The sequence below is a fragment of the Gymnogyps californianus genome, chromosome 1 (assembly GCF_018139145.2).
Source record: "Gymnogyps californianus isolate 813 chromosome 1, ASM1813914v2, whole genome shotgun sequence".
NCBI lineage: Eukaryota > Metazoa > Chordata > Aves > Accipitriformes > Cathartidae > Gymnogyps > Gymnogyps californianus.
The window spans coordinates 73957614-73981163 of record NC_059471.1 but is presented as its reverse complement, the minus strand read 5'-3'; the positions used below and the strand labels follow the sequence as shown (position 1 = coordinate 73981163).

Below are 23550 nucleotides of genomic sequence, written 5' to 3'. Positions count from 1 at the left end.
ATTTAACTTTATGGAAGGAACAAAAAAATGTCCTTTGGCACACATGTTTTTCAATTTTGTAAAATAATTTTGAGAGAAAAAATAAGAATGCATGAGAGCACTTTTTAGTAAATTGCAATCTAAAGAAAGTCACATATTCCTAGTGCTATTATATAGTGACTTTTACTCATGGCCAACTATGATCTGCTACAGTGACACAAACAAGCAGGAATCTTGTCCTGCTTCAAGTAGAGTACTTTAGAAATCAGTGACCATCCTGTGTTTAACCAGTCATAAAAAAGACAGTTAAAAGCTTGAAAAACTGTAGAAGTTAGGCCTACAGCTGCCTCAGAGATAGGCAAGTCTTTTATTTATATCAAAATAACAGCTTTCTTATAACTGTGCCTTTTCACCTTAAGTGAAAACCAATATATGTAGGTAAGTGGCTAATTCCATGAATCCCAGACCTTTGCAGAAAGTAACGTCCATGTTTTGATCCCACCAGAGACATTTCTTACTGTCTTTTGGTGGTTTCTCTGTAGCAAGGAGATCACCAATGAAATATTTCCCAAAACCTATGGGATATAGCTCAAGTAAGTTTAAATACAAATGAGTGGTTTCATTGGCTTTGGCTTATTTGCCAGTGCCAGTGTATGTTGCTCTGAGCCTCAGGGATATGGCAGCATTTTGAAGAAAGTATGGGAATGAAAAACAAAAATGACATATTTAACCTTTGCCTGAATTGTATATAGCTTCTATGCCAAGGGAGAATAGTAGAGATTCTAAAATACAATAATTATCATAAACATCGCTTACACTACAAATTCAGCTGAATTTTGTAAGAATCTTTTCCTTAAAATGAATACCAGTAAGGAGACAATTCTTCCATGTTTTTCTTTTTGAGGCATTTACATATTAAAATTCTTCATCAGGCTCTGTGATGGTGAAGGTTAATGTGGCCTTTATAATTTGAGATGAAACTGACCGTGTCCTTCACTTTTTCTGCACTTTCACCATCCCTCCACAGTGTGAAAACACAGCAGTCTTCACCACTACAGGCAACATTTAAAGATAGAGGTATCCAACCCAGTAGACCAGGTTAAACAGCAGGAAGGATGTAGGAAAAAAGACCCTAGAGTAAGAGTCCAGTTCTAAGATGTCTATGTGAATCCGTCCTCTCCTCCATGAGCCTGATTTACACTCTTCGTAACAACAGAAAAAGCTCTGGCAGTCTTTCCCATCCAGACATTCATAGACACATGCATCTTCAAATTCTTGCCAATACATGGCATTGTTCAATGTGATGACTGTAGTTGGTGGTCTCATATCAAGTACAGAATAATTCTGGGGAGAGAAAAAGAAACCAACAGTTTGATAAGCTTCCATGGATGATGCAGATCACAATTAATAATCCTGGGAAAAATCACAGAAGCTGAGAATAAGAGGTCGATACTATAGGAATTCTAGATTTAGGGAGCATCTTTTTTTCCCTCAAAAGATGCCTTTTCAGATGAATTTCCATAGAGACATTGTGGAGTAGCAAGTTAAAGAATTCTAGGTGTATTTTCTACTTGGGTAAAACTCAAGCATGTATTTCTTAGTAATCATTTTTTCACACTTAGCAGTTCACTTGCCTGTCAGAATATTATTTGCAAGTTGCTTTAAACACTTGCAGCTACTACATTTAAGAACGGATTCTGAAAAATAAGGAAGATGTCCCCCCTCCCCATTTAATTACAGAATGATCTCCACTTAGTATAGCTGTATTCGCTGCCTCTTTACTTCACCATGATTTATAAAAACAGATATGGTCAGCAACAGATAGTGATGATTTCAGTATAGGATTTCAAAATGCCATCCCTAGGCACGTCCACTTAGTGCTTATCACACTAACCATGCTCAGAAATAGGACACTTTAGTATCACGCATCCTCACGGTACCACTCGCGCCTACAGACCTCTCCTTCTTCAGTGTACTCCCTGTTTACACTTTGTCAGCTTTTCTGTCATACCGTTTCCTTTTCATGAAAGGTGCTTTCTCACAATAGTCTCCTCTCTCATCAAGCCACCCATTCCATCCTCACAAATGTCACCTCCTCCGCTGGCATCACCAGGAAAGGTCCCGTCAGCTTTGCTGCCTGTCTGCACCACCCTGGCAAAGCAGACTCCAGCCCTGTCAGTGCGGTTTTCTCCAACTCGAGGGCCCTTCCTCTCCCTGTGATTGCGCTGAGCATTGCCTTTGCCTGCAGGAGCATGCTGAGGATGCACTAACAAGCTAGTCATGCCTCTGCATCATGCCTGCTTGCATTCTGGAGGATGCTCTGGACCCCTGCTTCCACACTTACTATACAAAGTACTCAACATTTCCTGTTGAAGGTGTTGGGGTTTTTCTGAAAACTTTCAGTCCAGATATGAAACAGATCAGTGATAGGACTGATGTGCTCAGTGGAAATTTTCCTTTTTCTATTGACTTCATTTTCTTTCTACAAATCCTTTGGTTTGGCACACAATAATATTACCCATCTCATTAAAAATGCTGGTCCCCGAGCTGAGAACTTGACGTGGCACCCCTCTGCTTAGATGTTGGCATCTCCAATATAGATAACTATATCTGAACAACTGCCCTATGGTATCCAGCCAATAACTTCTAGGACACAATTAATCTCATGATAAGTAAATGGCTAAAATCTCTCAGGTGCATTGTGCTGTGGACTCTAAACAGACTGCAGTTTAGAAGGAGATTATTGCAAATCTATTCGTTGTGAAGGACTTTATCTCTGAGACTAGATGACAGAAATTACACCCTCATGGTCTTCTCTCTCATTTGTAAAGTTTCAGGTGGCTGGTTTCAGAGCTTTACAATGTGCTGCCACATGGGAAAGTTCTAAGATTATTGTACAAGCAATCATTTTTCGACCGTAGCACTTTGGAGAGAAAAAAGCTATGGCTAAAGTATACATGGAATTCTGCTATACCACTGTGTCACATATTGTTCATTTATTGCAGGACTTTATGAAAATTTCCTACTCAGGGACTGAAATTTTCTATGCCTGGCTACAATATTTATGTTAAAAAGAAGAAAGGCTAAGTTAGATCTCTCCAGACGATTTTGGTAAGTAAAGATAAATAAGTGCCCTGGTTCTGCAAAGGAACCTTTCTCATCTATAAATAGCATGGGGTTTTTTGTTGTTGTTTTGTTATATCAACTATCTGCTCAGGAGAGAAGATAAAACAAATACCCTGATATAATACAGAAAGATTAATCTGGTTGCTTTAATCTCTGTCAGCTGGGAGGGGTCCTGAAGTGACTAGATACCAGGTGAAGGTGGATGGTACCCACTGTGTCATGTGCGTCCTGCTGAGCTGGATTTGGGAGGAGAGGGATGCATGCACAGTGGGCGCCAGCCCAGGACCACCTGAGAGGTCTGGCAAGGTAAGGCACTTCTCAGGTGCCCTGGACAAGGCAGTTCAGATGCAGTGTTAAATACGCTTAATAAAATTATTTCAGACAAGGTATAAGTGTGTTCTCTAGGAGGAAAAACAAGGGGTGGGATTACCTGAACATGGATTTACTAAGATTAATAAATTTCACCTTTTAGGTGGCATCACTACAAGGCTGGAAAAGACAAGATGATATCTTGAGGGTCAGACACTGCTTATTTTATGGAGTTTATGCTACAATTTGAACATGGAAGTTGTTTCTGTATAGAACAAGGCCCTGCTCAATATCTGTCTTACAGTGAAAAAAGGCAAGGCAAGGCAAGGCAAGGCAAAAGAGAGAAGAGAGAAGAGAGAAGAGAGAAGAGAGAAGAGAAGAGAAGAGAAGAGAAGAGAAGAGAAGAGAAGAGAAGAGAAGAGAAGAGAAGAGAAGAGAAGAGAAGAGAAAGGAAAAGGAAAAGGAAAAGAAAGAAAAGGAAAAGAAAGAAAAGGAAAAGGAAAAGGAAAAGGAAAGGAAAAGGAAAGGAAAGGAAAGGAAAGGAAAGGAAAGGAAAGGAAAGGAAAGGAAAGGAAAGGAAAGGAAAGGAAAGGAAAAGGAAAAGGAAAAGGAAAAGGAAAAGGAAAAGGAAAAGACTAAAAAACTTGAAAAGACTGCAAATACTTTCCAAGCAGATCAGACTGACTAGATCTAGACAAAGACTAAGTGTTATACCCTATTGTAATTTTAATTGTGTATATTTTTCCTTTTTTTTTTTTAATTGGAAAAAGGAAAGTGCTGCTACGCATTCAATGTGCCTTATTAACTTAATCTTTCAGAAAAGTCTGTCCAGGGAGTGACAGCAGTAGTAAATGTATAAATGCAATGCTTGCTGTAAACCATTCACTGTCAATAAGCAGACTTTCAATGGTAAATGAGCTCTTTAAATACATCAGAAAACTCATGTAAAACAAAAAAAGAAAAGAAAAAAAGAAGTATATAACATTATTTGTAAAAGGTAAGCTAGTAACATGGAGCTAGCAGTTGTAAATGATAAACTTCAGCATATCCAAACCAAGAAATGCAAAAGCAATGTTTTAGTTCTGTCCGTGTTCTTATTTGGATCTGATAGCTGGGAGGTAGGCCATCCAACCAGCTGATTAACTGGCCCTCTGCATGCTTTATATTTATATATATTATAGTATGTATTCCAGTTTCAGATTTCATACAACTAAGAGACACAACTTTGTGCTCAGTTTCAACTTTATTACTGCTGTACATATATAAATAGTTATCTAGAGGTTTGGGGAATAGAATTTATTCTATTTGTAGACAGAGTGCAACTAATTGTGTTAAACTTGTGTGCCTAAATTATTTGAAAATCCACCTGAAAGCTTGCTAAAGATTTTACAGACATGCACAAATGAATTATTTTCTATGAAACTCAGTTAAAACTCCATATAAGTTTATGACATAACTTGTGCTTATTACTTTTTTATAAAATGTAATGAGAAACTGCAATATTCTATAAAGCAGACACACAAAATTTCTGAGGTAAAAATAACACACAATATTCTACATTTGACCCTTCTTCCTCCCTAATCATTTGATAAGTCCTTATAGAAAGAGGCAGCTATGTTCCTCCACCACAGCCAAAAACAAACTGACCTTTTAACAAAAAAGCAAAACAATATTTATAGTAAAGTCAAGATAAAGCATAACATCGCGTTACAGCTTTCTCAGGAATTATTGCAAATAAATGTCAACCATACATTCATGCCTCCATTGCTCTCACTGACTAAAATAGTTTACTTACCATCACATGACCAAAACTGACATCAGGTAGCTTAAATAAAGATAACAAAAGAATTACTCAGGAGAAAACATACTTATTGCTTCATATGCATCAAATGTTCAATAGCATTCCTTAAACCAAGCCTTTCAATGCATTTGTCCATAAAACACTTCATACTGAGTATTCTATATATTCAGATTAATATTCTGTACACTTTAAAACTACATGAAACCTCAGCAGAATGTGCACCTAGTTTCCATCCACTTTAAATCTTTGTTCAACCCATTAAATTTATTTATTTAGCAAACAATAGCTAAGTGAGCATTTGTTCTTGTGTTAATTCAAATCTCATCAATGTTGCATGCTTTCCCTCATCTTCATTCACATGTCTGGAAATACATCCTACTCACAAAGATACTCATGACTTTTTCATTCAGTCTTTCTATAAGATGGCAACTTTAATTTGATCATTAGCAAGTTCATTTTGATTGTCTCATGCTTTTCTTTTGGTAACAGTCTTTTGCCTTTTCTGTGGAATGCATTTTTACAAGAAGCTATTAGAGGTTTAATGGAGTTTTCAATGACTAAGTCTATGGCTTTCTAGGCTTTCTCTAATTCTGTATTTGTTTCAGCTTTTCCTTCATTAGTTCTTCATTCAATCGTTTTCTATAGCTCTTCATTCAATCCCTTTTTACCTTGTGACCTATTATTCCCTGAATTTAGCCTTCTCTCTCTTCAGTCCCCTCCTTCACGTTTTTCCTATTTGGCTTTGTATTTCTGATTTCAAATGTCCTTATTTCCTCCATTACACAAAATGGCATCCAACATCTCCAATTACCGATCTCAAACACATAAGATTTTCCACTGATCTTGAGTGGGCAACTCACTTCCCCTTCCCTATGTTTACACTGAAATTCTTCTCCATTATACTGCCCCCTCTCATTCTTGTTGTCAATCATGAAGTACACCAGGCAATTCTTCCTGCATGATTGTTTTAATTGATTCTAAATAAACAGCTTTTGTCTGTGTCTGAGTGTCACTCTTGGAAGTGTCTTTTTGGCCAAAAATGCAGCCATGTATAAAACCTTTGTAAGTGACCTCCTCTGTTTTTGTACTTAGGAACAAGCCCCTTTGTGCATAGGGCTAAAAACAAGTGCTGGTTCCCAGTGGAGACATGGAAATCCCGCTTGTAAAGTTCATAAATATTTCTAGACCTGTTAAGCCATGAAATAGCAGATGCATTTGAATATACATGGACGTGCATATATTTGTGCAAAAAGCTATGCAATCTTTTTCAGTGGGAGCCCTTCATGACTACAAGCACAGTAACTGGAAGACAGAAGATGCATAAGCAGGGTTGCTGCCTCATGGTCAGCAGGCTGCTTCTGTTAGGAACAGACCTCACTCAACAGGCACATAACTGCTTCTACTGTTACTGCGGGTAACTATTTTCCATCAGCTTTCAGGGCAGATCACACCACAAACTGGGAAGAGCTCGGAGGAGCGGAGTATCATGGGATTACAGGCTGTCATTGAGTGATTCTCTGCTCTCTGAGCCATGCACATGCTAGAAAAGAAATTTAAATGCTCCCATCTTACCGACTTTTTCTTCTTAGTACAGTTTGGTTTCCTGCAACTTGAGTAATAGTTGAGGGTTGCATACTCCATCAGAGCAGCAAAGACAAATAGAAAGCATACAGTCACAAACAAATCCATAGCGGTGACATAGGAGACACGGGGTAATGACTTTCTTGCAATGGTACTCAGAGTTGTCATGGTCAATACTGTGGTGATGCCTGCAGAGAGAAACTTGATTTAATTGTATGCAACATCATTTCTCCATGTCGCAGAAGACTCTTTGGAAACAAACATACAAAACAGAAATCCAAAGTGTACCCAAATAATACATTAATTTCATTTGGTAGTATAAAAAATAATGAAAAATAACATCGGTAGAGCCAGTGGTATTTTGTAAACAAAGATTTCCTCGGCTGTTTATATTCATCTTTGCAAAAGTGACATTCCCATGCCTTTCAATATGCTTTTCCTCATCTATTCCTTTTTCTAGTCCCAGTTAGGTTGGAGGTGGGGGTGAGGTAGAAGGAGAGAATGAATACATTTTTGAAGAAAAGTATAAAGCAGAAAAGATACCAAACCCAGAAAAATAAAAAATAAGAAACCAAGAAAACAATGAAGGAAACATGGTCTTTTTCACAGCAGTACTGCTCTCATGAAAAATCTTGTGCTCAAAAAAGAAAAAAGGGGAGGGAGGGAGAAAAGAAAAGAAATTTTGCTGCAAAGTTCTGACCATGAATTTAGAAAATATGTTTTCACACCACTGCTTCCTTGGGAGTCCTCCACTGCTCTTTTCCTTCTGAGTAAGGGAAAACAGACTCTTATACAAACTTCAGGTGTTACCTTAATGGAAATAGCCTTTTTAATTCATACAAAGCATCACATCTTAGATTGATATAGTAATAATGAATATAATGGGAATTACTTAGTATGAAATATCCTGAAACAATAAAACCAGTCCTAGAATGAAATCTATGGGGTGTCAGTTATTTGGCTGCTGATAATTCATGTAATTTCTCTTCATTCCTGAGAAATAGAAGTCTTTTAATTCCCACTTTGGACTGATGCTTTTAATCATATGTTATGAACTGCAAGCCTTCTGATAGAAAAAATAAAACTCCTCAATGGCTTAGGAAGAAAAATAAAGCCCTCTCTCAAATAATCTCAAGAGAGAACCTGCTCTAAAAACAACATAACATAAGGTAATCTTTCTTTTTATAGTTAAAGTGATATTTTGCAATGGTACACAGTGTTTGAAATGGCAGGGGATGACTGAAATTATGCCTTATAGTAAAATTACTTCCCACAAACAGCACTCTGGAGAGAAAGAAGTATCTGTGGATTACTTTTGACTACTTTCTCTTTATGAAGGAATGCCCACCTCTGATTTGTAGCATTTGAGAGAAACTACAGTGATTCACAAGAATAACCCTCCCCATTCAAACTGTCGGAAAGCCCCTGGAGGAGCCAGAAGGCATATTATTGCCTAGGTCTCAAACTTCTTCTACAATGAATAATAACTAATTGTATTCCTTAAATATCCACTACCCAGAAACAAAAAAAAAAAAAAAAGAAAGAAAAGAAAAAGTTGCTGAAAAAACTACAACCTAATAATCAAGATGAAAGCAATGCTGATAGGAAGTGGGAAATGTGGACTTTGTGTGTACCTTGGACATGTAAAAGCTATTGGGAAAATATTTCTGTTTCCTGTCATCTGTGCCACCTCCCAATATAAGCACATGTGGCTGCCATGATTCAGCAACCTCTCCAGACCCCTCAACATGAGTTCTGTAGCTAGCTGATGCTTTGAAAAAGCTCCAGAGACAAAGCCCATGCTTAGTCATTCATCACAGTAGTCAACTGCAAAGACGTCCAACTGCAAAAGGTGTTGACTCACTAGCCTTGATTTGGCCCTTGCTAACTACAGGTTAATTAGGCTTTCTGTATGACCCTGACTCAGGCCTTGGGAGTCACTAACTTCAGAAGAACTGTATCCAGACTGTGACATACTCTACAATATGAAATGAAGTTCTTTAACATTTTCTAACCCACATTTAGATTTCTAACACAAATCTGTCCTTTTCAGAGCCACATGTACGTGCACCTGCTTTCAGGTATTTTACTACCTTTAAAACATTCCTCAAAACCTATAGTGTTCTTCCAGCACAATATACAGTGTCCTTTTTACCTGGACTCAAGGGAAAGGTTTTATTTCCTGCTCATGCTGTGATAGGATCTCAGATTACTTTAGGACACTTTTTTAATTAAAAGGCTAAAAAGAAATAAAAGGAAAAAAAAGCTTGCAATGCTCAAAAAAATTTTTTTTTTGCAAAGGTCTGCAATTTTTCTACTGCATGCTGTATTGATAATGTAATATTTTTCCTCTATTTTTACTGAAATGGAGGTATAACTTTGTATTATTTGTGACAAGAAGTATTGTGCAGGTATCTGTAATGACGGCCAGCTTCCAGAGTGACTATGGACAGGAAGGCAGAGAAGTGAAAGAAAAATTACCATTAGTCTCTATGCTTAAGTATAGAAGTCCTCAACTCAGCCCGAGTCCTAAATCCGTGCCTTAAGCCTGAATGTGAAATGCCTGCCCAAAATGCTTGAGACTCTGAAAACCTAGAAGCTCTAGGTGAGAACTAAGCAAAACCAGCCCAGTAAATCATGCCTCACTGATACAGAATCTGGGAGTTTTGGGTGGCTCTGGACTAATTTTAGCTATTGAAACAAAGTAAGTTTTACTAAATTTATAGACACAGCGATGGTGTAAGATTTATTTTGGTTTTAAGATATTAATAGTGTCCATCCTCAGTCTCTTTGACAACAAATCACATTTTGCTACCAGAATATAAAACCTTGGGGAAAGGAAAGTTTAACGTTATCACAAGCCATCATAGTTTCTGGATTATATGTCACATTTCAAATTATGGCGAAGGCATGAGACAAGATTGCTGAGCACATAGATGGAAACATCCAAAGGTAAAACAAACATATTTTTACTTCTGTTATTTATACAAAATATTTTTATGATATGAAATCCAATGGAAAAGCATCATTCTTCATTTAAGCTGAGGCTTGGACTTGGATTCCAGCTCACATCATAAACAAACAATGAGTTTTTGAAATAATAAAAATTCTATCTAGTGTATCAATTTTACATCTAACACATTGGCACAAATTTTAAAATATTAAAATGAGTCTTATGGGGATACGTACAGAGAGCAAAGAGAAAGAAGGTGCACCAGATGATACAGTTTTGTATTCCTATGTATTTACAAGTCGGAATATAGATATGCATATATCAATAAAATGCAGCACCCATTATTTCCAGAGAGAATATCTAGATTCCATACCCTTAGCTCATTTTATCTCTCATGCTAAGAAAATTCAGTTTGTTGAGTGATTTCAAATGCAATAAACCTTGCCAGATGAAATTGTTAAGTCTCTCACTTTGGGGAGGCCTGTATGGCAAAGTGAGCTTTGCATCTGTTATTGAAATTCACAGTGCTCATGAACTGTATATTTCAATAAAATTTTAATATCAGCCAAAGACAGCTGTGAAGTAACCTGGCTTCAAAATTTTCAGGTAGACAAGTGTAAGTGGGAGTTTACAAGTTTGTGTATAGATACAGTTTTGTGACATTTATATTCTCTGAGAAAATTCCATACCAAAGATGGTATTTGATAAATCAAAAAGGACTGTCTGGGAATTCAAATGATGCAGGGATACACAATGCATGAAAACACCTTAACCTTTAGATCATTGGCCTAAACAGTTATTTAAAAGTATTACTGTTTGAAAGCTGCTTACTGGACAACCGTATGCAAAGTGAGGTAGCAGGAAGTTCAGTGTTAGAAACTCTTTGGTCGGCGAGGCTCTTTTTTTCTTATTTTCCTGAGGGTATGTTGGTGGGACACTGGAGGAAAGGTGTACTGCTTTTACTCATGCTATCACTTGTTTATAAACTTAATTTCTCCACCTTTCTCATCTGGCACCTGTTTAGAGCACTTGCTTGGTTTTCTAGTGCACGAGCATAAGATGGAATGGCAAGGAAAGCAATGTTCATTTTTTATTAAACATCATCTGTATCTTCTTTTACATCAATACATTGCTGGCCTTGATACTCATTGTATTTTTTTGAACTGCAATTTAAAGTTGCTCTATAGTAACTGCCTAGTCCTCTTACGTATTATACCCATTTTGAAAAAGTAGGGGGAAACTGGGATGAAAGTTTCAGTTTAACTTAATTCCATTCACCTTCAAGGAAAACAACCTGTTCTTTTCCAGATCATAACTCTTCTTCAGACACTTGCTGGCTGCTCTTGACTATGAACATTGGGAGAAGATAATTTTGATTACTAGAGACAAGCAGAAGCAGCAGAGAGCCATTTTTTTTCTCTTTGAATGGAGGGCAGAATAACCTGAGAACACAAAACACAGTTCTCATCCAACACTCAAATTCTATTTCCAGTTTCCCACTGACTTTTCAGGTGGTCTGGAGTGAGTCACATTGCCACTCTGAGCCTCAGTCCCTCAAAGTGCATGTGAAAAAGGGACTATGATGCCAAGTTTTTAAAGAGCACTTTGATGCCTCTGGACAGCGCTGATGAAAGGATACTTATGGTCCCATTTTTTCCCTCACAGCCAAATACCCCGCTTGCATTTAATTTTTCCATCACAGAAATAGCTTATTACTTTGCGTTATTCAGAAAGGGATAAAACCTGTCCTTCATGTAACTGTGAGTAGTTGCCAATAGCTTAGGAAATTACTCATTAATTTCAGAGAGTGAAATATTTCCCTGATGCTAGCTCTTTACATTAATGCAGCTATACTCGGAGCAGGTTTGGTGCACTGAGTCTACAATTCATTTCAACTAATTAGCAGGACAATTTCAGTGGTTTGCCTTTGGCTGTATTACTCACAATTTCACCATGTGCCGCTATCCAAATGTGGATATGTGTTGTTGCTCAGACAGATTTATAAGTTGTGTTATATAAGCAGACCTACAGTAAACTGGAAACATCTGCTTACTGCATCCCAAGAATCAACAGACCATTGCCGATTTGGGAGCAACAGGACTCTGTGCACAAAAAAAGGTGACCCATGTATATATTATTTTCTTGTCATTTAACTTTATTTATAAAAAAGTTACATTTTAGCCCAGTAATTTAATTCTTCATCAGAATTTTAGAAGTTAGTCATGATAGCCTTGGAACGTCTCATTTTTATGTTCTTACTTCAAATTCATGACCTCAGTATATGAATACATTTTTTGTCTGAAGTTCCTGCTGGCTGAGGGGGTGAGGCAGGGAGAGTCACGCTGTTGTGACTAGTGATCTAAGCTACTTCTGTGTCTAATTAATTGGGAAATGGAGCTGTGTGGTGTGGGGAACTGCCCTCAGGGACAGGGTATGAACACTACTTACAGAAAATCAGTAATGCAAACTGTTAGATGCCTTTTCTCCATTTTCTGTTATGTATTAAGAAGGATAATCCAAATGGATGCTGTGTGACTCTCTGCACACACATGGGGCTTCAGAGTCCTATTTAAAAAGACGGAGCATGGTCAATCTTTCCTTATCTCCATTGAGTCACCTGATTTAAGAAGAAAGGCGTTCAGCAGAGAAGTATGCTAAAGGCCTACTGCTCAATTTTCTGGCTATCAGAGGCAAGTCTACACAGCCAGGAACAGGGAGTTGTACAGCTGCTTTGTCCTCACCTTTGTATAGTCTTCGTGCTGTCCTGGAGGTGGAGGGGATCACAGAATAACTGTAAGTCTTAGGGTCTGTCACGTTGCTGGAGCCACAGTGTAAAGGCACTTTGGCACTCACATGAAGGGAGTGAGAACTGAATATTCCTTTCTCGGAAAATAACCTCAGAAAACTGGACCCACATGACACGTCATGACTTATAATGGTCCGAAGTCCTACCCTTGTTAATTTTACAAACTTCTGGAGCAAATCCAGCAGGTTATGGTCTTCTGCTGACCTCATGCAAAATGGGTTTTAATACAGAATTATCTGTAAAGTGTGAACCAGTGTTGGTTGCTTGCAGTTATCTTATTACAGGTTCTCTGAGACTTTTTTTTCTACTGATCTTGTTCCATAGCTCCATGCCACTGAGCTGCTCTTGGTTTGGAAGGATGCCCCTTGTCACTCACTAAGAATTAAAGCTGATACAACATCCCCCTAGGAAGATGCCTAAGGATTGATAGCAGGAATGACTGGCATATAGCTTCATTGCTTAAATAAAGCTGTGGCTAGTGAGGGAGTTACACTTAGAGGATATTTTTGGTAACGTATTTCTTCTATCATTCAGCTGAAAGTTACTAAGCTATTGAAGCATTAGAAGTTTTGGGAGGAAGAATGTTTGTAACCCGGGCTTTAGTGCACCCTGAATAGATGACTGCGTGTTTTTTGCATGAGTGAAGGACTTAGAAAGTGGGATCAGACTTCTGGACAAGTTCAAGAGACTTAGCAGCTAAAATCTCATTCTGAGTGGATGGACTTCAAAGTCTCTTTAGCACTTCATTTTTCTTTTCCCCTTCAGAACCTTCGGGGGCTTATGCTAGAAACCACAGCACCCTCAAAATTGGTTGTTGCTCAGATTTATTAGTGCAGGAGAGAGAAACAGACTGAAACAGGACAAGTAATTTTGAATAACTGTATAAGGCTGCGTTGTCAAACAAGGTGTCTTCCTCCTGAGATCAAGCAGAGCACCTCTACATGGTGTTTGAAAGAGAGCTAACAGAAATGGATTCACACGTAAGTAACCACCATTTCTGGTAAACACTTAGTTACTTGGATGAAAAAGGATGAGGAGTACTGATGACTCTTGATCTGCTGATTAGGGGAGTGGGAAACAGAGGTGGTTTGTACAAATGGCCTCTCCTATACTGTGGTTGAACGAAGGCTTGTCGGCACACAGCAGCACTCGAGAACATCATGCCTGCTGCAGGCTGCCTTCACGTGTCCTCCAAGGAGGTGCAGCCTGTTCACAGCCCTTGTCCTCCAGTCTTTCCTTGCAGCAGTATCACCCTCTCAAACCTGGGGACTCAGCTGCTCCTACAAATGCTTCCCATCTGATTTCAGTCCAAAAAGTCAGGTAGGTCAGTTTTTAATAACTTGTTCTTTCAAACTGAAATGATTTAGAGAGCCCAGCTGGTTTACTGGAGATGGTAACAAACTCCAGCAGGAGGAAGCAATGAATAGCTGGGAATGGTAAACTCTACACTTGAAAACAGACATGTAAACCTTGACATAGCCTCCCCTTTTTCCTAGACTGGTAGATTTCTGAATCAGTTAGTATTGGCAGCCCTGGCAGCCACAATCTGGACTAAAATGTTGTTTTTCCTTCAGTTCTGATGTACACCTATAAGTGGCAATTATATAGCCCTATGCCCTTGATGCTGACAAAACCTGCAGGTTTTCCTATAGCCATAAGAATAAATGGTCAACATTTCTAAGTGTATTCTAAAGCACAATGCCAAAATGCACATGCTGGTCCTGACATAAATGAGCTGCTGGAAAACCTATACCACCATAAATCTCCACAATCTATGAAAAATATCTGTACACCCAGTGTGGAGCTTAACTTCAAGCACACAAGCTAAAACACTTTGCATAAGTTAATATTATTATATCCCACAGTTTTCTGTATATATAAGACATAATGCCCTGTGGGGGAGAGTTTCAGAAGGGAAGGAAGCCAGCAGTGCAATTAATTTATTCTTCCAAAATGTCACTAAAATATCATAGTGAGAACAAGGAGACAGACATTAATTCTAGAATATTATGCAAAATAGGTGGCAATGTCATTCCAAAGGGTCAGGGTAGTTTACTTTTAATTACCCTGTTAAAGGCAGAAAACCAGAGGCTTCAGTGATAATAGATCTGGGTCTGCAAGATGTGGTAGCAATAATCCAAAGCATATAGCTAGTGGACTCTTTGAAAGGAAGCTGCCATTTTTAATTGATAGTGTAGGAACTACACAAAGAGAGCAGAAAAGGGAATTATTAACAACTTACCTAATGCTGTTCTTGCTGGTGTGGCATCTTTTTTAATCCAAAAGGATACCCAGGAAAGAACAACTGTTAATATACAGGGAATATATGTTTGAATAGTAAAGTATCCCATTCTTCTACTTAAGTCGAAGTATATAGTCATGACTACATAATCACCTGCAATAATAGCACAGAAAATAAATTGACATTGTGGTGAGATACAGACAGTTGTTCACTGACCTGCTAATTTTTTAAGCTTCATAAAAACACTGCATATGAAATATTTCTTAGTGTTTCGAGAGCATCTGTGCAGTAATGCTCACTTGAAATAGAATTTAAATAAACTTTTCCATTCTAATTTCCTTTAGGTTTAGGTCTCCCTGGAAATGTTGATCTCTTTGGACAGGCAGAGGCTCTCAGTAATCATTCTGGATGAGTAAATTTTTGAAAGGCATCTTGAATTTCCAGACTTGATATTTGTGGATGGCTCCATGGCCACAAATATGAAGCTACTATCATTCACCAGATTCTGTAACCAAGCCACACAAAATCCCTCCTTCTTCAGGCTTTGTCTCCCCTGCCCTAATTTCAGGTTTGAGTGACTTCTGTTATCTTTTTTTCAGATATGAATCAGGCAGTAGGGGTCTTTATGGCAAGTGTAGCACGCACATGAGTATGCCTTTACATAAGAAGTCATTTATAGACACTAGAGCCTCAATGCTGGCGATAGAGGTCAGACTGCATGCTTTTAAAGGAATCATCATTAAAAATCAAGAGTTTCTTTTCATCAGCATTCAAAGCAGTTGTGGTCACTTGTATCTGTAAACTTTCAGAAGGTGAGTCTGGATATAAAGGTTATTATTCCGCTGGATGGTAAAAATCATAAAACCAAGAGCTCAGTAAGATGGCTAGTTTATCTCACATTATATGATCTTCTTCACAGCATCTCTTCTGCTAACCCTCATGACTCCACAGGGGATAATAATTTGTCCCTCTCTCTCTACTCAGTAGAGGCTACTGACCTTATCACCTCTGTCCTTACTAACAGTTCCCTCAGCTTCATAGATGCTAACTATCCTTTTCTCTCAGACAGTCACAGTGATTAACAGTAATGAAACTGAACTGAGACCAATTTCTGTACTTTGCTTGAAGTACGTTGCTTCCATTTCAGATGTGAAGAGTTTATATGCCTGAGAACTTTTATAGGGGTTTTGTCTGACTACGTCAGACTTGACCTAATAAATTATATTGCTTCTTGTTACAAACCTTGACTTTCTAGAATATGATATTTGCAGAAGGTATCGTTTGCAATAGGTAGGTAAGTCTGTCCTGTTACAGCAAACCATCAGAAGACTGAAGAAATTGGTAGCACAGGGAGATTAATCCCTCAAGGAATGTACATATAACTCACCCAAGTAGAGGCATAATGGGTTCATTAGTTGAGACAAATTAAAGCTTAATCTCTAGTAACAGAGAGAATATGAAGAAATGCATTTAATACAGTGGATATTTTGACTATAGCTAAATCTTACATAGAAAAGAAATTAATTCAGTAAGAATAACTTCAACCTAAAGAATCTCTAAAGGCCACTGTAAAATGAATGAACTACCATAAGTTACAAAGTCAAAGGTAAATAAAAATCTGAGGGTGGGATTTGGGGAAAGAAACTTAGAACAATGAGTCAAAAGGAAAAGTTTCTATGTGTTAAGTTTGAGATGATAGATGTATTTGGAAGAGGTTGATAAGCCTGTGGGTGCTTCCATCATGCCTCTGTTAGATGAATATGTACATTTTCACAAGTATTGTGCCAGTAAAATCGTGTGACCCCAAGAAGTTGGACAGTCATTTCAGAAGCCTTGTGTATTTGGCATTATGGGACAGAGCTTTAATGAAAGAGCTCACTGCTGTTACAAGTAGGAAGTATTGCAGTACATCATGACATAGTGAGCCTTGTGGGTTGTTCATAGGCTAAGGGTTATTTTCATTCCACTAATCCCCAACACTTTTCTCTGTGCAGGGAATGGCACCAGGGAACTGATGTGGGTTAGTAACCATTGGTTCTGCTGGCTTATTGTTAGACTACATCAGCTCCCTAGTCTGGTTTGCTGCACCGAAGAAAGATCTACACCACAGCAACTGAGATCATTTCATAGAAATAGGTGTAAGGAATCAGAGGCTGTGTAAACCCGTGCTTCTACTGACAGGAACCAGCCCAACAACCCTGGGAAAAAAGTTATGATAATGTTTCAAACATTGTCTGTCAAGGCAGAAAGATGAGCAAAAAAGGAAATCAAAGACTCTATAGGAAATGTGCCAAGCCTTTACATTTCCCTTACTCAGTTATTGTATCTAGAACTGCATGTCTATGGATAAGCTGCTTGAGAATGGCATAAAGCAAAGCAATCTGCAGACTTCTCATTGTATACAATGGTATATGATACACACAATTCAAGTACACACATAGGTCACTGCTCCTCTGAATAGTATGATCATGATACCCAGCACAGCAAATGGGAGTGGGGCTAGATACTGGACAGTAGGATACTGGGAAAGTAAGGCAGAGTCCCTGCTTCCAAGGTCTTTGACTGGAATAAGCCTGATAAACTAAGAGTGGGAGAAAATTATGGCGCATTTCAACTGTTTTGCAGACAGGAACTGAGACAGAGATTAAATGACATAGAGAGTCCATAATCACATTTAGTCATGAACTGATTCAGTATCTTTCAGGCAGGATTCATTTCCCCTGATTTTAGACATCTAGAAGGTAAATTCTACAGATGACCTGCACACTGTGGCCTCCTTTCTATACGTAGTGAAGAGAAATTTGTACTTTTAATATATGGTTTGTCTAATCTGTTTTAGAGGTACACTTTAGAAGGAGGTGAATGTGCCCAAAACATTTCCATTTCTCTCCTGTGATTAAAAAAGGAGAGTGATTGGCTCAGATGTGGACAAAGACATTGTAGACACTTGCAGATGATCCAAGGAGTCAATCACACCCCTTGATTCCATGGTGAAAGCTAAACTGGGCTACTTCTGTGAGGGTGCTAAGGTAATTTTACCTAAATATAATAATGTTCTTAATGTTTTAAAGGGTATTTTAGTTATTTTCCTCCTTTGTTTCATAATTAAACTTGATGCCTTCATACTTGAGGACATGCACAACTCCTTCTCTGCTTGCTCCTCTGTTCTCCTCCACCTTTCTCCTTCCTTCCTTCCATCTGTCTGTCCCTCCATCCTTCCATCCTTCCATCCTTCCGTCCTTCCTTTCGTCCTTCCATCCGTCCTTCCTTCCTTCCTTTCTTCCTTCCTTTCTTCCTTCTTTCCTTCCTTCCTCCTCCCTCCCTCCCTCCCTTGCTGTTTATTACAACAGAACTTTTCATCTTCTCTGCAGAACATCCTTCCAGCAAGTTAAATAAAGGAACTGTGACTTGGTCAAATTTTACAAGGAGTTGCAAATTCCCAAGTATCCAACAAAGACCCATAGATGTCTAACAAGCACCCAATGAAGATGAAATCCTAGGATAGTGAGTGGCTGCATTCATTTAGCCACTAACCTATTTTCTCGTCTGAGAGCCATACAAAAATTCTCACCATGAAGAGGGCAGACCCAGTCATACAGGCAGCAGCTGTGCACACGGACTTATATACTGTACCCTCTGTGCTGTACTCCAATTTATGGGAACACACTGACAGATAATATACCAAGAGATTGGGAGAACAACTTGGTTCAGTGGAATTACTGATGCGAAGTGGAAGAAGAGAATTTGCTGGTTCTCCTACAGTATTCTAACCATGCTTAGAGAGGATGCAGCTCAGAGACAATGCTGATGACAATGCTTAGTGGGAGGAGGAAATTGCCACTGCTGAAACGCAGAGCCCCAACTGGAAGCACCAATGTTGTGACTGCTGTCAGAGGCAAGCATGTTTCTGTACAACATGTACTGAATGCATTTTTTTAATAGCTACAGTAAATTACAATTTTCAACTAAACTACCACTTCAGTTCTTCTATCCTCAGCCAAGTTAACTTCTGTTGAGATTCCTGATTTGTCTCTTTGCATACGGAAGAGCCAGTATATATGTGCTATGGCTACTACCCTCGTTGCTCTACTCCAAACTGCATTATTATTATTATTATTATTATTATTATTATTATTATAGTCTAAATTACTCCTTCCAGAAGTAATTATTCTCTCTGTATCTAAAAGCACTTGTCTGCAGCTTAAAGGAAAATAGGAATGGTACATACATTTCTATACGCACAAATTGTACAAAGAAACTCTCTCTTCTAAAAGACCTGACCTACAATTCATTCTGTATGTCCTGCAGGCATGAGCAACCCAAAGGAGAGGAAAAAGCTTTCAAGAACTCTGCACAGTGCCTCCTCGCTCCTTCGCCAGCCTTCAGAGCTCCACCTGCCATTACTACCACTGCTAGAAGAGGAGCTGGAGCTGACTGTGCGACAAAGCCCTGCAGTGCAGGCAAGATGGGAAAAACCTCCTTCCAAACTACATATCATTAAATCAGTGTACTTGGTTTAAAAGTAATCACATGGTGATTGCCTACCTAGGGACCACTGGAATAGCTAATACCAAAAAACTTCACTTTGAAACCCAGAGAGGAATTCTGCTTTTTAACAGCTTAAATAATTTCCCAGGAAGGCAAACTAACTTTTAACTGAACCATCAGACCATCAATTCACTGAAATAATGAAAATTACCTTGAGGCAAAATAGTGCCCAACCAGTTTTCTATGAGAGCAAAAGATGCACCTTGAAGTAGCAAAACTGGAGTAATAGCAATAGTGTAGCAATGCTTCCCATGAAACCAAGATGACTGCTGTCTGTGACCCACAGGACTTATATTAGCTTAAGTTTCTAGTTTGAAAGTAGGACACTATTTAGAACAATAATAATTTTTAAAGGAATAACTGCTGTGGATTTTAATGAGCAATGCTAAACTATAACCTATTTCCTTTGTCTTTTGAAGACTAAGGGCATGGTTGACTGAATTGCCAGAGTTTTGCCTACATTGCACCAAGACCAGCTCCCTTAAAGGTGAAATGTTGGAGCAGAATGCAATTGGTTATTTTATTTTAATACAATCTTTTAAAAATATAAAATTATATACTGTAAATCATTTATTTATTCAAACCATATGTCGTGGTTTAACCTCAGCTGGCAACTAAACACCACACAGCCGCTCGCTTACTGCCCCTCTGGTGGGATGGGGGAGAGAATTGGAAGAGTAAAAAAGTGAGAAAACTCGTGGGCTGAGATAAAGACAGTTTAATAGGTAAAGCAAAAGCTACGCGCACAAGCAAAGCAAAAGAAGGAATTCATTCACCACTTCCCATCGGCAGGCAGGTGTTCAGCCATCTCCAGGAAAGCAGGGCTCCATCACACGTAATGGTGACTTGGGAAGACAAACACCATCACTCCAAACATCCCCCCCCTTCCTCCTTCTTCCCCCAGCTTTATATGCTGAGCATGATATCATATGGTATGGAATATCCCTTTGGTCAGTTGGGGTCAGCTGTCCCGGCTGTGTCCCCTCCCAGCTTCTTGTGCACCCCCAGCCTCCTCGCTGGTGGGGTGGGGTGAGAAGCAGAAAAGGCCTTGACTCTGTGTAAGCACCGCTCAGCAATAAGGAAAACATCCCTGTATCATCAGCACTGTTTCCAGCACAAATCCAAAACACAGCCCCATACTAGCTACTGTGAAGAAAATTAACTCTATCCCAGCCAAAACCAGCACACCATACTATACTATCTTATCACACCTTTTCATTTATCCTCCCATTATACTCTAGGTTAACAAGTACTACAGTGCCAATTATCTTAGAAAAAAGTTAAACAAAGGATAACTTTACAAAGACTGCAGTATGAAACTACAATGCATACACAGAGCAATTTCAGCACGTGAGTGAAGGTTACACGCTAATTGTCCATCACTAGAACTGCAGAATAATGAGGAGTGGCAGAGTTTATCCATGTTGTTACAAAAGTTTTATTACAGAAAAAAGTCCTAGTCATTAGAATGAGGACTCACATAGTGTGTCACAAATATTTCTTTGTTGATTAGTGGACCACAAAGAGTACACTAAGGCATCTTCCTTATTATCTTAATAAATCAAATTTACTTACTAGTGAGCAAACTAAGTTTCTAAACTTCATTGTTTTTCTTTTTTTTTTTTAATTTTATTTTTATTTGGAAGCCAAGAGAAGACCCTATTTAATCCTGCCATTCGCTCTTCATTTCCCCCCAACCTGTTTTCTGATCTTTGCTTCCCAAAGCTCCATTTTTTCTTTCCTGAACTAGGTTTCTCTGCTTTCTTAGTAAGCTGAAAATTTTCTACTGGTTTGGTGACTGCCTATCAGTCATCCAGGATGGTGTCCTTGCATCATAAATGCCTTCATTTACAATTCTTCCGTCTGATATCAGTGTAGAACTGTAATATTTGAAAACAGTTAGCTCAAGCAGGAGACCACTCCTGTTGTTGAATACATTGGTCAGACAGCTGACAAATAAAACCATTGAAAAAACAAATTTTCATCAAAGTCAGTATGTACAGAAGTTTTTGCAAAATGTTCACCAGAGAGGTTTTTTGGAAGAGACGCATGCTATCATGGCAGTGCTGGTGTCAACCAGGGATGTGCAAGTTTCAGGTTCAAGAGATGGTTTCAGGTTACAGATTTTGCAATATCTGGAAAGAATATCTCAGCTCAGAATCAGGCAGAAACAGAGACTGTGGTATGAAACCCAACCTTGCCTAATTCAGAGTAGAAATTTTCTTCAAAATCAGACAGAAGAGTCATGTGAACTAGGCCTTTTCACATCCCAGGCCATCATCCCAACCCCTCAGAGACATGCCAGTGGAAGTTCAAGCTATCTTCTTACTAGCATTACTAAAATAAAAACAGATGGAATAGGATTTCTTAAAGTACACTGCCTGTTACTAATACTTCAGCAGGTGCTCTATCTACAGAGCTGGTATCCCATCCTAACACGACTTTTCTAGATACTTGGTCTCCAGCCAGTCCAGGTATGGAGGAGGTTTGAACTTCGGCAGATCCAAAACCTAAGCAAAATGGTGGAAGAAATAGCTGAATGCCCTCACAGGTAGTTATGACTCCAAAAGGAGCTATTATTAAAACAGAAAAGACAAGGGTGAAAACAGGATTTTGCAGTTCTCTTGAAGAGAAATGTAGAAGGAATGAGAGTCATGAAAGTATCATTAAAAATGCCTTTATCTTCTTCAGCGTCTTTATAAACAATGAAGAAATGCTGAGGACTTATTGCAGGCTTATTCTGACTCCTCCAAAATCTGTCAATCAGCATGCATCAACAGTTTTCATTTCCAGGAACAATCTTTGCTCCATAGCACTCTAGAACAAATGCTTCCAAGCCAAAAGGAAGAACAAAATGATCGAGGTCATTCTGTCACTTAAGGGCTTGTCTTAGATTCCCCTATGCTGCTCTGGCATTTAGGTATCTTCATGGTGATACCTAGATAACCAAGATACTATGCTTGGATGGGAGCATGTGTACAGCAGAGAAACATGTTTGCACCCCATCCCAAATAAATTGAGTGTTCTTGGAGTGGTAACAGGTACTCGTTACATATGTAATTTCTGCATAAGCTGGATGTTCAACTACACAAGAAATGCATACAGGTCTTCAGAGGTGTCATTTTTATATGTATTGCCATAGTAGCTATGAGATGCTGACTCACAGGCAAGGGTCTTATGTAACAGATATTGAACAGAGAACAAAAAAGCTTTCTGTGTCCCAAAGGTCTCTGGTTTTGAATTCATAATTGCCTTTGGCATTATCAGGATGTGTCTCTGTGTGCGTGTGTGTGCGCGCGTGCGTGTACAAGTACGGTGAAGCCCAGATTTGGCTTTCAGCACTTACACTTGAAAAGCAAATTTTCCAGAAATGCATGCACACCATGAGTGCCAAATCATTGCTTAAGTTTCCCATTATCATAGACAAATTACTATACCCGTATACAGTGAAAAAAAGAAACCCAATGCCAGCAGCATTGTTTGTGCTTGCAGAAATCATGTTCAATTATAAGTATATACATATTCATAAGCATGCATAATAAAAATCAAATATTGACAGATTAGAGTGTGAAAAGCAAAGACCAGATCCCAGGCTGTCTAAAGGCAACAGATTTTTTAAAGTCAAGTAAGACCAAGACTTTGTCCTAACTTATTAGAACAGAAAGACATTAAGTTGTTGGTTTTTTTTTTCTTGTGTAATAACAAGAAGAATATAATATTGAGGAACATATTTTTACTTGAAGCTATCAATTTTTTTCATCACCATCAAAAAATTTGCATTTATTCTGTTCGTTCTTCCTTAGATAGTGAACTTTCATTTTCTTTGATGCAAGCAGCATTTTCAAAAGATTTTTGTAAAATGACAGTTTTGTTAAATGAACTATTGCCTGCTTTTAAAAGTTAATGTCTATGTTTCCAGCACATAAAGTTATTTCATCCTCTGCTTTTGGCATTTAGTATTGAATCTGGAAAACCAATGAATTTGTTCAAAGATCTAATTTCTTTGTATCGATTTTTTTTTTCCCCCCAGAATTATTGGCATACATAGGTTGTATACTGGAACTTTTCATTAAGAACTGAAAATAAATAAATAAAAGACCCATTTTTTCAACATTTAAATTCATTGTGTCCCATAGTCATTTGAAACCTACTAGTCAGTATTTCTTGTGCCCTAACCAATTCATTATATGCCATACTGGCACTTT

At 38.4% G+C, this 23550-nt stretch overlaps 1 protein-coding gene across 1 annotated transcript in view; it reads right to left on the bottom strand.

Moving 5' to 3' along the window:
* Window positions 1-1044: 1044 nt before the first annotated feature.
* Window positions 1045-23550, bottom strand: part of GABRG3 (gamma-aminobutyric acid type A receptor subunit gamma3) — a 325926-nt gene continuing 303420 nt past the window's right edge. Inside the window, exons 7-10 of the mRNA XM_050900977.1 lie at window positions 14798-14950; window positions 6788-6984; window positions 5210-5239; window positions 1045-1323 (exon numbers count right to left, since the gene is read on the bottom strand). Of these exons, the coding sequence (XP_050756934.1) occupies window positions 1045-1323; window positions 5210-5239; window positions 6788-6984; window positions 14798-14950 (659 nt within the window). The remainder of the gene's footprint in view (window positions 1324-5209; window positions 5240-6787; window positions 6985-14797; window positions 14951-23550) is intronic.